Raw genomic sequence first — 15149 nt, forward strand, 5'->3', positions numbered from 1 at the left:
GATAGTGAAAGTCGCCCTACACAATAATTCTCCTCTCTCTTGTCCCCCTCACACCAGCCACGAAGGTACCGGTAATCTGTTTATTTTTCTTTATATTTTGTACAGTATTATATAACAGTACAGTATTGTAATCATTTTTATATGAATATTTTTGGGTTGTGGAACAAATCATCTGAATTTCCATTATTTCCTATGGGGAAATTCGCTTTGATATACAAGCGCTTTGGATTACAAGCATGCTGCCGGAACGAATTATGCTCGTGAACCAAGGTATTACTGTATAAGTAAAAGGATAGGATGGGAAGCAATATGTGAAGGAATAGGATGGGTGATAAGTAAAAGAATAAGATGGATCACCTGAGGGTGATCCTGCAGAGCCCACCATATACTCTCTATGGTGGGCTCTGCAGGGTCACACTCCTTACCTGTCACCCTCTTCCCTCCTCCGTTTCCGGGCCCGCTCCCTCCTCTGTCGCCGGCCCCGCCTCCTACTCATCACCAGCCCCGCCTCCTTCTCTGTTGCTGACCCCCGGGCCCCGTCTCCTCCTCCCCTGACGGGTCCAGCAGATGGGAGGTATTTTTATATTTCAGACACCCAAATTAAATCTATTTTCATTCCATGTTACAACACTACAAAATGTAGGAGAATCCAGGGGTGGGGTGATGAGCACTTAAATTGCGGGCCGGCTATATGAGTGAAGATTTATAAAGTATACATGAAGAAAGACACTTATAATGTTTTTTCTTTTTTTGGATAATCAGCTTCCTATAGATTTCGGTAATATTTTTAGAGCCACACACTGCCAGGCTGTATCAGTGACATTTTTAGATGTCCGTGGAGTGACAATTGGTGTCGTTGTTTCAAGTGCTGGAAATGTACCAGTTTCTGTCTGGTGATGTTATCATGCAGTGTATGATCATAAGTCATGAGGTTTGGTTATTCTTAACAGAAAAAAAAAATCTTTTTTAGATTTTTTCTTGTAATAGTGTACTGATATTCCATATACACTATATTGCCAAAAGTATTGGGCCCCTCCCCCTCCAAATCATTGGATTCAGGTGTTCCGTGAAATGGTCTTGCTACTACATATTCCGCGGTCACCTGTTACTGGGATTATAAAAAAGTGGAAGCAACTGGGAACAACATCACCTCAGCCAGGAAGAGGACGGCCACGTCACATGACAGAGCGGGGTCAGCGCATGCTGAAGCGCACAGTGCGCAGAAGTCGCCGACTGTCTGCAGAGTCAATAGCTACAGACCTCCAAACTCCATGTGGCCTTCAGATTGGCACAACAACAGTGCGTAGAGAGCTTCATGGAATGGGTTTCCATGGCCGAGCAGCTGCATCCAAGCCTTACATCACCAAGTGCAATGCAAAGCGTGGGATGCCGTGGTGTAAAGCACGCCGCCACTGGACTCTAGAGAAGTGGAGACGTGTTCTCTGGAGTGACCAATCACGCTTCTCTGTCTGGCAATCCGATGGACGTGTCTGGGTTTGGCGGTTGCCAGGAGAACGGTACTTGCCTGACTGCATTGTGCCAAGTGTAAAGTTTGGTGGAGGGGGGATTATGGTGTGGGGTTGTTTTTCAGGGGTTGGGCTTGGCCCCTTAGTTCCAGTGAAGGGAACTCTTAAGGCATCAGCAGACCAAGACATTTTGGACAATTTCATGCTCCCAACTTTGTGGGAACAGTTTGGGGACGGCCCCTTCTGTTCCAACATGACTGCGCACCAGTGCACAAACCAAGGTCCATAAAGACATGGATGGGGGAGTTTGGGGGGGAGGAACGTGACTGGCCGCACAGAGTCCTGACCTCAACCCCATAGAACACCTTTGGGATGAATTAGAGCGGAGACTGCGAGCCCGGCCTTCTCTCCCAACATCAGTACCTGACCTCACAAATGGTCCAACATTCCCATAGACACACTCCTAAACCTTGTGGACGCCTTCCCAGAAGAGTTGAAGCTGTTATAGCGGCAAAGGGCGGAGCCAACCCAATGCTGAACCCTACGGACTAAGCCTGGCATGCCATTAGAGTTCATGTGCGTGTAAAGGCGTCCCAATACTTTTGGTAATATAGTGTATATCCCTCAGTCCTCTGAATCCTTCCTATTGATTGTCTATCTCTACAGACTTCAATACCTAATCCATCCCCTGCATCATTGCTTAGACTTGTGTATGCTACAAAATGATAACACTGCTAACTGAATATAATTAAAGTGACACTAAACTCAGGAGTTAAATCTTAAAAATGCATTCAAGTCCCTTAACTAATAACAAAAATGTATCTTATTTGCAGAGGCGTAGCAAGGTCACCAGACACCCGGGGGGGAAAGTCTTTCATTAGCGCCCCCAACCCCCCAAAAACCAAGCTATAGTTCAATCATGACACACACGATCCATGCAGTCTGAAGGATGGAGGGCGGCAGACTGAAGAAAGGGGGGTCCGGTAACCTGCAATGTCGGCGGTTACCAGGGCCCCCCAAGTTACGAAATGCTAGGGCCCCATCACAGCTGCAACTGCTGTGATCCTGGTAGTTCTGCCACTGTATAGAGTATGTATATATACATTATACACCAATGCAGAATACCATCATCTATAGAGGACTACAAATTCCCCAGTGACCCCAGTGCAGACACTGCTTAACCACCATGATAGTTCAATGTGGCTGGCCTGGCAGAGTGACGGAGGGAGGGAGCAGCAGCCAGTGGCGCCCCCTTCAGGCCGGCGCCCAAGGCCGGATTTACTCTCTCTGCTGCCCCAAGGCCAGATTCCTCACCACCTTGTGGGAAATCCACCCCTGCCGACGCCCCCTTCAGACCGCCACCCGGGGAGCATGTGCAACCCCTCGCTATGCCACTGCTTATTTGTGTATCACTCAGCTGTAGATCCTCCAATCATCTCTGAATTGGTGCCGACACTGTCCTTCCTTCTGGAAGGACAGTTCCCTTCTCCGGCCTTCTCCAAACTCTTCACCCTTTAGTGAATAACTAAGAATGTTCGTTTTTGCCTTTATTCACACAGAACGAACATTCACTTAGATTCACAGGGTGAATGGCTCTGCAAATTGTTTATAAACAGACCCTAAAACATATTTGTGTTTTATACTTTGCTGTGTATATATATATATATATATTGTGCATTTTGTATTGTTGGCCTTTCAGGTAATGACATCATATTTCGTTTGTTGTTGCAGGTTATGATATCATTGTGATACACTCGAATAAGACCACTTGCACCTTCAATGTGACTGGTAAGTTTTAGTAAGTTTATTCTGACTCTGATGGTTGTTTTAGCGATTTATCCCCCTTGCTGAGACCTCTATGCCTGGCCTGTATGAGTAGATATAATCGCTGCGGACAATCCTTATCAGATAGCTGAACTCACCAAATACCTTTTCATCCACAAAGTGCTTTATTCCATGCAGCAGGTTGGTAACTGGCGGTACTTAAGGCGGTCAAAGATGATAATGTTTCCAAGCATGCAATGCAGATTAACATGTGGTCCTGTTAGAAGCAGCCATGATACTCCACACTGAACAAGAAGGGGAAATACATCATGTCCAGGGAAGGGGGGGGGATCTGGTGGGGGATATTTTCAAATTGCTTGCACAGCACCGAGGCAGCCATCTCCATGCGGATATGAAGAGGAAAGCTAACAAAAAATGTAAGTTTCTGTTTTCATATACATCAACTGCATATGCCTGATTCATGTACACTTGGTGTACATTGCTGGCATATGTTTTTTTTTTTTAAATACTAGGGATGCACCGATACCGGCTTCCTGATTGGCCGGAAAGCCAGCTCCATGCTCCTTGGTGACGAGGGATTTTCCTCCCCTGAGATGATGTGCATGGTCACATGTCCTAGTCACATGTGCCAGAATTCCAGGAAGTAAAAGGAGATTGATTCATCTGCCCTTAGTAAAAATGGCCGCTGTGAGAAGACTGGGAAAGAAAAGAGAAATAAGGAATGCAAAGAATACAAAGCCGGCAATTATGTAGACGTTTGTGTTTGTAGATTGTCATTTCTAAAGGTGACTTTGCTGTTATTTTAATTATATGAGTAAAGTTCCTCCTGTGCATGCCCCCCACCCCAAATGGAGAATGGCAACCAGCTGGCGGGGGCAGCAATTGTGAGTGCAGCTCTCTCATTCACACAGAACAGAGCGGACGTTCTCTGCTCCCTGCTCTCCATCCTGAAGATCTCCATCTCCGGAGAGAGGAGGCCGGCGGGGAGAGAGGTAGCCAACGAGGGGAGGGCAGCAGGGGGGGACTGGTTGCATACAAGTGATCTCGGTTTCCCCGCTGTACATTTAGCTCTGCTTGCCCGAAGCAGATCTAAATGTAGATCTAAATGTAGAAAACAGCTACCCGCACGGATCCCGGAACTGCATGTCCTGGGCGTCGGGAGATAGTAAATCCACACCCCTGCCGCCCCTCTGCTCCCTGCCACCCCAAGGCCGGGCCTCGGTTGGCCTTGTGGGAAATCCGGCCCTGGTAATAGTCCTCCTTTGATCAGTGGATAGAAATTGGCCAGCTGTTTGCTATGGCCGTCTCTCTTCTCGATGATGCAAAACTATTTTGCTGCTGACCAATTTTTAACAAACTGTCATTAGGAGACTGCAGATAACATATCAAAACTGGCCAGCAGGGAGAACTGGCCAAAATGTACTACAGAAAATGGGGTACAGATGACACAGCAGTGTACAACTGATCAACACAACACCAGAGAGAAGGTGAGAATTGCAGGAAAGTTGGGTTGTTTTTTTGGGGGGGGAGGGGGGTTATTTCCACAACCATTGAGGAATGAATTAAGACCCATAAGCTGGAGTTCGGCTTTAGAGATCCCGTTGGTGAGACTTCCATGCAGTAGTTCAAACTTCTACTCTTTCTGTTGGGTAATAGGGAAAATGTCACATTCTTGTAGCGGAATTCTGTGAGGATCCTGTTTTTGTTGGCTTGCTGCTCACTGCGCTTGGGCAAAGCTGATCAATATTTGTAGGTTATTCTAGTGACTGGATGTCCCCAGGTATGGGAAAAGCTGCCATGTGCTTCACCATCCTACTAGCCAGGTTTTGGTAGTGCTAGTCTTTAATTATAGTGTATTGTGGCAGTGTAAGCCAATGCCACGGCGTAGTTTGGCAACTATGGTACCCAGTAGACATGTGCACCGGCATAACGTTTCTTTAGTTTCGTTTCGCTTTGATTCGGATTTTGTGTTATTTCGTTTTTCGGGATTCGGGTGTGAAAGTCAATTCGGATTCGGACAAAATTCGTTAGCATTAGTTCGTTCGAACGATCGCTTCGTTTCCGTTTCTTATTCGTTTCGTTCATTCGTTGCAGCAAAATTACATTTGAGGGGGAAAAAATGTTTGTCTCTAATTACACTTTGCTCCAATGAACGAAGCGAATAAGAAACTAAACCGAAACGAACGTTAGAACGAACTACCGCTAATGAATTTCGGAAATTCGGATTCGTTTGCATTCGTTATATCTAGGGTTGCACAGATACCGAGTACAGTACTCGGTACAAGTACGAGTACATGTACAGATACTTTTGAGGTCCAAGACTACACCAGAGGAAAATTCAAAAGTTAGGAGGCGGCTGTCATGTGTAAGGAGCACACGGAGCTCCCGGGATTTGTACATCTCTGTTTTAATGTACGATTTTGTTTTTATAAATAGAAATAAAGGGATGCACCGATACCAGTTTTGCGAGTACGAGTACTGATACTTGCCGAGTACTTACAAGTACGAGTACTGATACATTTTTGTTTATTGTCATGTGACAGTTTTTCTAAAACAATACAGACTAATGATTTCAGGACAGTGGTGGAGCGCCAGAGCCCGGTCCCAGCTGCAACCGCTGCAACCCTGGTAGTTCTCATGGAAATGCCAAGTATCTGCACTGGTACTCAAAAAGTATCTGTGCATCCCTAATTATATCTGTTCCGAATTTCGATTCGGAACGAAACGAATTGCACATGTCTAGTACCCAGGACTCTCAGCCAGAGAAGCTGAGAGGGTCCAGAGAGTGAACCGTTTTATAAGGAAGAACCTGGCTTTTCAGATTCTCCCAGGTTTTCAGAATTGTAAATGGGATCTGGAGCCCTGGAGATCTCTAAAGCTGGCCAGACACCTTACAATTATCTGCAGATGTTCTGTGGTCAGATGGAAAAGGTGGAACAGATTCCTCCATCTACACTCAACTGTGTGGATGGAGTAATCTCCACCTGGGCCAATCTGTTGCACTTTTTCCATCTGACCACAGAAAATCTGCAGATAATTGTAAGGTGTATGGGCACCTTTAGAGCTCTGGGTGGGAGGAAATCTCCAGTCCTAGGGCCAGGTGTCGCCAATGACCAGCCTTGGCTGAGGTGGCTGAGAGCAGCCTCATTAAGAAGCCAGACCAGAACACAGAGTTGCGTGAGAGTTGTGTGGGTGCAGGGGGCGCAGAGCCACAGCAGACTCAGGTGCGTGCTGGACATGTGGAACTGCCAGGGAAGGCTGGGAGAGGTCGGGAAGGTCGGTGACCCTAGGACCTGTGGGACATGCTGCTGAGAGAGCAGAGTGAGGGCTCCGGAGGGGAGAGCAGTGTGAGTTTCTTGGAGCTGTGGAAAGCTACAGAGCAAAACTAAAGACTGTCCTTTATGTTGCTGCTAGAAACTGTCTTGTGTAACAGGGGGGGGCGCTACCCTGTGAATGGAACGAAATGTTAGGTGTTTGCACTTAATAACACTGCATTTTACTTGCACCTCCTATCTTCAGTTGAGTGTCCTTGTTACAGTATGTAAACCCAAAATCTATTTTTCAATATGTTTGCCATCATGCCTCACCGTATACTTAGATCTGTCACTGGAAAGATCTCCAGGTAAGACATTTTGCAACTGATTTACAAAAATTATGATTTGAGTGAGTAGACTATACAGTGAAGCATGGCGCCAAACAATGAAAAACACACTCTGGGCTTACATACGCTAAAAGGCTGTATGGGGTCATGCGGCATAAACAATTTTAAACTGCTGATCTACTACAACGCACCAATCAGAAAGTCATTTTGTCATTTTGATCTTTTACAGATCCGGCTCTGTGTGATGCTTTGAACTTCTGCACAGATACAGACAAATGTACCACCGAGTCATCCAAATGTTGCTGTAAAGATGGATATGACCAGTATGTTAAAGTATCCACGGGCCCACAATACACTATGGAATGTTTTGGTGAGTTTTGGTAAAAGGATTTTAATTGCTTTAATTGTTTCTAATGAAGAACTCCTGGAATTTAAAAAAAAACTAACCCTTGCACTGGGGCTACCTCCACACTTCAATAAATATTAAAAAATGTTTGAAAAAGTTAAAATAAAAAACGTTTTCGGTTTCGGCCTGACATTTTTCTTTATTTCGGTTTTGAAATTTTTATTTCGGTGCACTTCTAGTTAATAGTTATATTTGCTCCCTGGTTTTACATGGTTACTCATTGTTTGGTTTTCATCTGCGGTCTGGAATTAGATTTTCAACATTTTAGCCCTAGAAATATAACCTCAGAAAACATTTTTTTTTTTTAATTTCTCTGCAGATATAGATGAATGCCAAAATACTTCTGCTTGTGCTCCTGACAGCTACTGTAACAATACAATGGGCTCATATAGTTGTCTGTGCAACAATGGTTTCACATTCATTTCCAATACCTGTGCAGGTGAGTATCAGGTAACATATTGTTTGTCACAAAAGTGTCAGCAGGAAATAAACTAATTTAAATAAACATAGATGTAAAATGTAACTTCCAATTGGAAAGAGTGATGACATTATACTAAATCATACTTCTGTATATCAAAACAATTTATATTACTCTTTAAGACTAGATTTACACCATTTTTGTCTGTGTTGTTATATGTATTTACATACTTTATCTGCAATTATTTGCATGGAAAATGCAGACATGTAAACATACAGGGTTATTCTTTTTTTGTTTTTTTTGTTACTGTTATATAAATATTTATTAATTTTCAAGCATCACTCCATAAATTACACATATTATATTATTGACAACATACAACAATAAATCAATAAAACCAGACAATGTATTACAATTATCCCCTCAAGCCTGTATATTTTACTAATTATCCATAAACCAGTTCATATATACGCAGAGCCATGCTCACCTATTTCATCCCTTAACGTGAGTGTTTCTATTTATAATTGTCTGTGATAATAACAGTAATAATTACATTTGGTTTAGTTACTTTAGTGTTTCCATTTCACTATACAGTCAGGCCAGGAACAGCAGACGTAGGCGTCTGTGGAAGGTCAACATGACAGGAATTCCTTTTTCCATACAGGGTTATTCACAAAAGGGTGAAGAGTTAGGAGAAGGCCGGAGAAGTGAGCAATCTAGGACAAAATAGCTGATGTGGAAAAATTCTCCAATTCAGCTCACTTTCCAGTTCAGTTATGTTGTCCTAGATTGTTCACTTCTCCTGCCTTCTCCAAACCCTTCACCCTTTTGTGAATAACCCTGATAATCTTAGTGTATGTTCAAACAGCTAAACACACAGTTGACCTACATGTATGGGGCCTAAAGCTGAACTGCAGTAATATAACAATATTATAGACCCATTTATTCCCACATGCATACAGCAGTTTCAGGCTTTTTGGTCCTCATCACATTAATATATGGTAACAATGGCTTCTAGGGTTGCCACCTTTTCTTCAAGCGAAACCCGAACACTCCAGCGACGCGCGGACATTTTTGTGGGAGAATGAGTTGTGGCTTGTTCATAAGTAAAAAGTGCCGCCCATTCATATGTAAATATCACAGTAGAGACTATTTTTAGTGGGGGGCCAGTAGCCCCTATATTAATTTTGGTTGCCCCTGTCTGCCTGACATCATGTGTCCGGGTTTCTGCTGCCATGAAACCCGAACACAGCATTCAAAGCCCGAACTGTCCGGGTGAATCCTGTACAGGTGGCAACCCTAATGGCTTCTATGGAGTAGAGTTTGGGACCCAACAAGCAAGTATAACCACTATGATTGTAAAAAAAAAAAAAAGGATCAAATGAATCTAAAAGGAATAATCCTCTTATTTTAGGGATATGTGATAGAGACATGTGAATACCTTCTGTTCTATGAAGACTTTACTGTTCTACGCAATTATTTGGTTGGAGGGTTTTAGGGATTCCTTTAGTCCCTTCACACTATAAGCCCTCTTTCACACCAGAAAAGGCCGGCATGTACAGCTCCGTGCTGCGTGCACGGCCGTATCGGGCCGCTCCCGGGAAGGACAGGTGCTGCGTGTGATTAGTATGCAGCCCCCTTCCTTCTCTATGGGACTGCGCGGCCATACGTCCCCCTACGCTCTTCTCAAGTGCAGGTCCGTAGGGGTGTGTATTTCCTGGCTCGGACGCAGACAGGATCCATCCTGTTAGCATACGAGTACACTCACCCGCACCCGCACAGACGTGCAGGTCGGGTGAGCGCAGGGCTGTAGCTACCATGGGGCGAGTGAGGCACTCACCTCAGGCGCAGCTGAGAGGGGGCACAGCCAGGACCGTCCTGGCTGCACCCCCTCGCCCCTGTTGCCATGGTGAGCACAGGGCACCATTGGCAACAGGGGTGCCAGGAGGTCAACACAGCCGCAGCTTGGCAGGGAGAAGAGGAGTGGCACATTCTCCTCAGATTCCCGCTGTTCTCCCCCACCTGTATGGGCAGAGGCGCATGCGTGCCACCATCCTGGAGGCGGGGCACATGATGTCACATACCGCACAAGTCTGTTGGGGGGGCACAATTTTCTGTTCTTGCCTAGGGCGCAAAAAGAGCTAGCTACGGCTCTGGGTGAGCGTAGGGGGGCGTACGGCCGCGTAGTCCCATAGAGAAGGACAGGGGCTGCGTACTAATCACACACAGCGCCTGTCCTTCCCGGGAGCTGCCCGATACAGCCGTACACGCAGCACAGAGCTGTACATGCCGGCCGTTTCTAGTGTGAATGAGGGCTAAATATAATAGCTACAGTATATTTGCTCCCTGGTTTTATATGGTAACTCATTGATTTGTTTCACCTGCGGTCTGGAATTAGATTTTAGACATTTCAGCTCCAAAAATAAAACCTGAAAAAACATATTTTATTATTTCTCTACAGATATAGATGAATGCAACCAGACATCTTCTGTATGTGGTCTTGGCAGCTACTGTAACAATACATTGGGCTCATATAATTGTCTGTGCAAGGATGGTTTCACATTCATCTCCAGTAGCTGTGTAGGTGAGTATCAGATAACATATTGCTTGCCATAAAGTGTCAGCAGGCAATGCATAAAATAATTTAAAGTGAAAATGCATTCAAGAACCTTAACTATCAACAGAAATGTATCTTTTTTGTGTATCACTTGGCTGTAGATCCTCCAATCATCTCTGAATTGGTGCTGACACTGTCTTTCCTTCTGGAGGAGGGGCTACTTTTATTCCCCATGGTCCCTGTGTGTGTTGTAAAGTAGTCACCGCTCCAAGCATACTCCCGGGATGGACTACAATCTCATATTTAGTTAGCTAATTTGTAATGAGTTAAACACACAGTTGGCATACATGTATGGGGGGCTAATGCTGAAGTACAGGAATAAAGTGCAGTTACTTATAGTGATGAGCCCATCATACCTGTGTTTGGTTCACGAGACAATCGACAAATTGGGCTGAAGTTCAAACATTAATCCAAACTCCATTAAAGTTAATGGGAGCTAAATCTTTAAAGGAGAACTATGGGGTCAGGGTTTTTCCCCATAGTTCTCCTAAGGGTAACGGGAGGACACAAACTAGCGTCCTCCCGTCACCCAAAGCTCAGTATACTGAGATGCCGCAGCTGGGACGGATCCCGACAATACTGTATGGATCCACACACCTGTGTGAGTGACAGCTGGCTCTGCCTATCTAGAGGCAGAGCCAGCTGTGGCCGCCCCCTCTCCCATCCATTCCGCCAGTCAGTGCTGGAGGATCGAACATGGGAGGGGGGGGGAATCCCTGCAGGGAGCCGTGAGTGACAGTCACGGCTCTCCGCAGGGACAGGATCAAGAAGCGAGCGAGCGACGGTATGTGTTCGCTCACTACCCGATCTATCGAGCCGACGTGTGACAGTTTCATTGTCACACGTCGGCTCGAACTGTGAGGCTGAGTGATTTTCACTCGCCTCATAGTTCTCCTTTAATGCCTCCAGTCCCAGCCTCTGTTCTAAAATGGCCATATTTAGTCAATTATATTAGCCAGCGGTCCTGCCCCTTTTTTTACATTCAGCTACTGGTCGGGAATCTCCCAGCCAGCAGATGAATGGGACCAAGGATGCGTCAATGGTTGCCAGGATAGAGGAAGAGTCATTGGCACTCCGAGATCATTGATCATTACATCTTTATTGAAGTATGCTCATCAAATGACTCAATAGCTATTATGTGATATGATGAGCATGCTTTAATAAAGACGTAATGATCAATGATCTTGGAGTGCCGGTGACTCTTCTTCTACTTGCATTGAGTGGTGCCATCAGTTTGCCACCGCGGCACCTACCAATCCTTTTGGTCAGGGGTGTGATGGGCTTTTAACATTAATGGTTGCTAGGCTGCCGACCTTTGCTTATGTTTGGACTACTTTTCCGGTTGTCATCATTGACTTGGATGGTTAAGTCCTTCGGCATTTATGAAGATCATTTTTAAAACCGCGGGGAAGGAGCATATCGGGCTATAGTAGCATGCCTTCACATAGATTGGCATCTGACTGATCATGTAGCGTATTGGGCACTGACTCCTCTGAAGGAGGAAAGAGAGCTTGCAGTCTATTTACATTTAATGAACCCTAACACAGCAAATATGGCTTCTACAGGATTTGTTTTCATTGCAGACCACCACAACCCACATTGTGCACTGCAGTGCTCTGTAACAAAGTGTCAGGATCTGGATCAGGCTCGGAGTCCAGTAGCTGAGACAGCAGGCAAAGTCGTAGTCAAACAGGCCTAGTTCGGTACACAAGCAGACGGTAGTAGTGTAGGATCTGGCAGAAGCGTAGTCAGAGAACAAGCCGAGGTCAGTAGCCAAAGGTATCAGGTATGAAGTGGAAGACGAAGAGAGTAGTTGGTGAATCAGCGGCCAAAGGTCGGTACACGGGTAGCAGTATGAGCAGATTGTATCACAGGAGGAGCAAGGAAGCAAGATATTGGCAGGAGAACAATAATATGGCAAACAGGAAGTGCAGAGGCGTGGCTTAAATAGGAAGTTCAGGGGAGGAGCAAGGAGTTCAGAGTTCAGCAGAAATTAGGTTTAACTGAGGATTACAAAGGAGATCAGGCAAGCAGCTATCCAAGGTTCTAAGGTGGCTCAGCAGTTAGAACCACCACAAGATACAGCAGAGGCCCTGGGTTCAGATCCGGTTCTTGACACAAAGGTGCATTTTATATGTGCATTAGGAGGGGGGGGGCATTCAAAATGAATGGCAATGCGCATACACCTCCCATTGCAGCTGTAAAGCACACTAGATGTGAACAGGCTCTAAAAGAATATAATGTTATATCGTGGATTCCAAAGCATTGTACCCTATAAGGGTGTATTACATCCTCAATTATATAAAACTACAACTATAGACCAATGAAAAGGAACGTTTAAAGTACAGCAATGGATTTAGCAACTCAAATATTGGTAAAATTATTGCAATTTTATGGAGGTACAAAAGTAGATGAGACACAATTGAAGGAGGATTTGGCTCAGTCAGAGTGGGTAAAGGAAACTTTGCGTTTAATGTATGAGGCTTGTCACTGGATTTTGTTCTGGTTTAGGTTGCCATACTGGAGATTTCAATAATTTCCAATATCTTCTAGGAGAAATTCAACAGGAACACAGCAGACGTAGCACATATCATATTCAATTGGTATCAGTTATATCTGTCTATCTGGACTAGAGCTGCAACAGTTAATCGATTTAGTCGATTAAAATCGACGATTGAAAACGTTACCAACGTTTTCGATCGTCGATTCGTCGGCTATCGATTGATTTCCTTGTTCGGGGCTCTACACGCGGCCTGAAGCACACGCTGCTCACGTCCCGCAAAATCCCAGCAATAATACATTATATACAGCGCAATGCCGAGTAACGCCAGCTAGAGAGGACTACAAATCCCAGCAATAGTACATATGTAGTATAATGTACTATTGCTACATTCTTCTATAGCTGCTGGTATTCTGCACTGCGCCGCTGTATTATGTACTATATTGCACACCACACTCTTTTTTTTTTACTTCTACCACGCCAAGCTTGCTCCCGTGATGGACTACAATCTCACCACAAACTAGTAGTCCATCACTGGAGCCTTTTTTTTTTTATCCGATTAACCGATTAATCGAACTCAATAATCGGCCAACTAATCGATTATGAAAATAATCGTTAGCTGCAGCCCTAATCTGGACCAGTCATAACTCTATGCAGTGTGGAGCGTTCCATGCAAACATTGGTGAAATCAAATGTTATCACTTATCTGATACATCAATATCCATCAAGGGGCCAATGTCCAGTAGTGCCAAACGGTTCTTTCATTAAGGTATCCATATCCTGAGGGTGCTAATTTGTCAACCCTGCCCAAGAGTTTTCCAACTGCATGGAGAGAGCAAGCAGTGGTCTGCTATCCACACGTCCCTGGCGAGTTTCACCGTAATGGCATCATCAGAGGGACGTCCGTCTGATGACACCATTACAGCAAAATGCATCAGTTAATATTACATACAACTGCAAGGATTGATACAGAGAAAAAAAACCTGAATAAATATATTTATATACTTGTATGGTTACAAGAGCAGGTTGGCTGATATTTTAATGGGAATTGTTTTGCTTTATGAGATTAGCATTTATAAGATACATATGAAATAAAGTGTATACGTTTCATAAATGATCATGGCGTGGGACTGAATAAGCCTCTTTATCTATATTTCCTTATGTTAATATTCTAACATTTTCATACGTTGTTCTAATATGCCATAGCAAGGGGGAAAAGTTCCACTGACCTCCAATGCAAATGGGGCACTTCTACTCTGACCACTAAGGGACACCACAATTTCCACTGTCTGTGATTCTTTTTTGTTATTATTATACATTTCAAGAATATAACTGAAAATAATTTTGTCGCGCGGAGCATTGGGTGTCGAACAATACTTTGCCCAGGGTGTTAAATAGTTTGGACATGCCTTTACTCTTTTATTTAAACTAGGGATACACCAATACCGTTTTTTTCGGTATTGAGTACGAGTTCCGATATTTGTTTTTCGGTACTCGCCGATACTGAATACCGATATCGGAAGTCCCAATAAGGAAGACAGGTGGCGTGTAATGACTAGCCGTGAAGCCGTCTCGTCACCAGGTATTGAGGAAGCATAAAGCCGGCTTTCTGGCCAATCAGGAAGCCGCGAGGCGGGTAATGACTCACTGCCCGGCTTCCTGATTGGCCAGATTTTTGACCAATTAGGAAGCCGGGCATCGAGTCATTACACCTCGCCCGGCCAGGAAGCCGGCTCCATGCTCCCTTGTTACCAGGTGACAAGGGAGCATGAAGCCAGCTTTCTTGGCCAATCAGGAAGCCGTGGTGCGGGTAATGACTCGCGGTCCGGCTTCCTGATTGGCCAGCTTACCGTCCAATCAGGAAGATAGGCGGCGAGTCATTACACACTGCCCGGCATGTAATTACTTGCTGCCGGGCTTCCTGATAGCTCAGGTATCGAGCTAGGCACATTTGGGCGAGTACTCGTGACGATACTAGTATTAATAGTATAATACTATATTAATAGTATACTAGTATCAGTATTGGTGCATCCCTAAATTTTAAACCTTACTTCAAGGGTTAAAATTATTTCAAGTGCTCCTCAAGGGTTAGAAAGGTTGAGAAAACTGGCCCAGAGAATGAGTAACACAACCTCCTTTCCACAAGGCAATGCTTGGCGCCTGGGCAACTATTCACCAAGCCCAAGCACAGTCACATGGGGGGCATGCCTAAGGGTTCCCACACACCTTACGATAATCGTATGATAATCGCGGGAAATCCCGCGATCGTACGATTATCGTAAGGTGTGTGGAAGCCGTGCGACCTCTACTACTGTAAGGTCGCACGACTTTAAACTTACGGACATGTTCGAAAACC

At 44.8% G+C, this 15149-nt stretch overlaps 1 protein-coding gene across 1 annotated transcript in view; it reads left to right on the forward strand.

Annotated features, from left to right (window-relative positions):
- Positions 1 to 2415: 2415 nt before the first annotated feature.
- The window catches only part of LOC108801359 (putative adhesion G protein-coupled receptor E4P), a gene marked incomplete at its 3' end in the record, with an annotated part of 39052 nt that continues 26318 nt past the window's right edge, over positions 2416 to 15149 (forward strand). Inside the window, exons 1-3 of the mRNA XM_018573286.1 lie at positions 2416 to 2449; positions 3198 to 3254; positions 7082 to 7175. Coding sequence (XP_018428788.1) covers positions 2416 to 2449; positions 3198 to 3254; positions 7082 to 7175 — 185 coding nt within the window. The remainder of the gene's footprint in view (positions 2450 to 3197; positions 3255 to 7081; positions 7176 to 15149) is intronic.

This window comes from Nanorana parkeri, unplaced genomic scaffold, assembly GCF_000935625.1.
Source record: "Nanorana parkeri isolate BGI_ZX_2015 unplaced genomic scaffold, ASM93562v1 scaffold2316, whole genome shotgun sequence".
In the NCBI taxonomy this organism is placed as follows: domain Eukaryota; kingdom Metazoa; phylum Chordata; class Amphibia; order Anura; family Dicroglossidae; genus Nanorana; species Nanorana parkeri.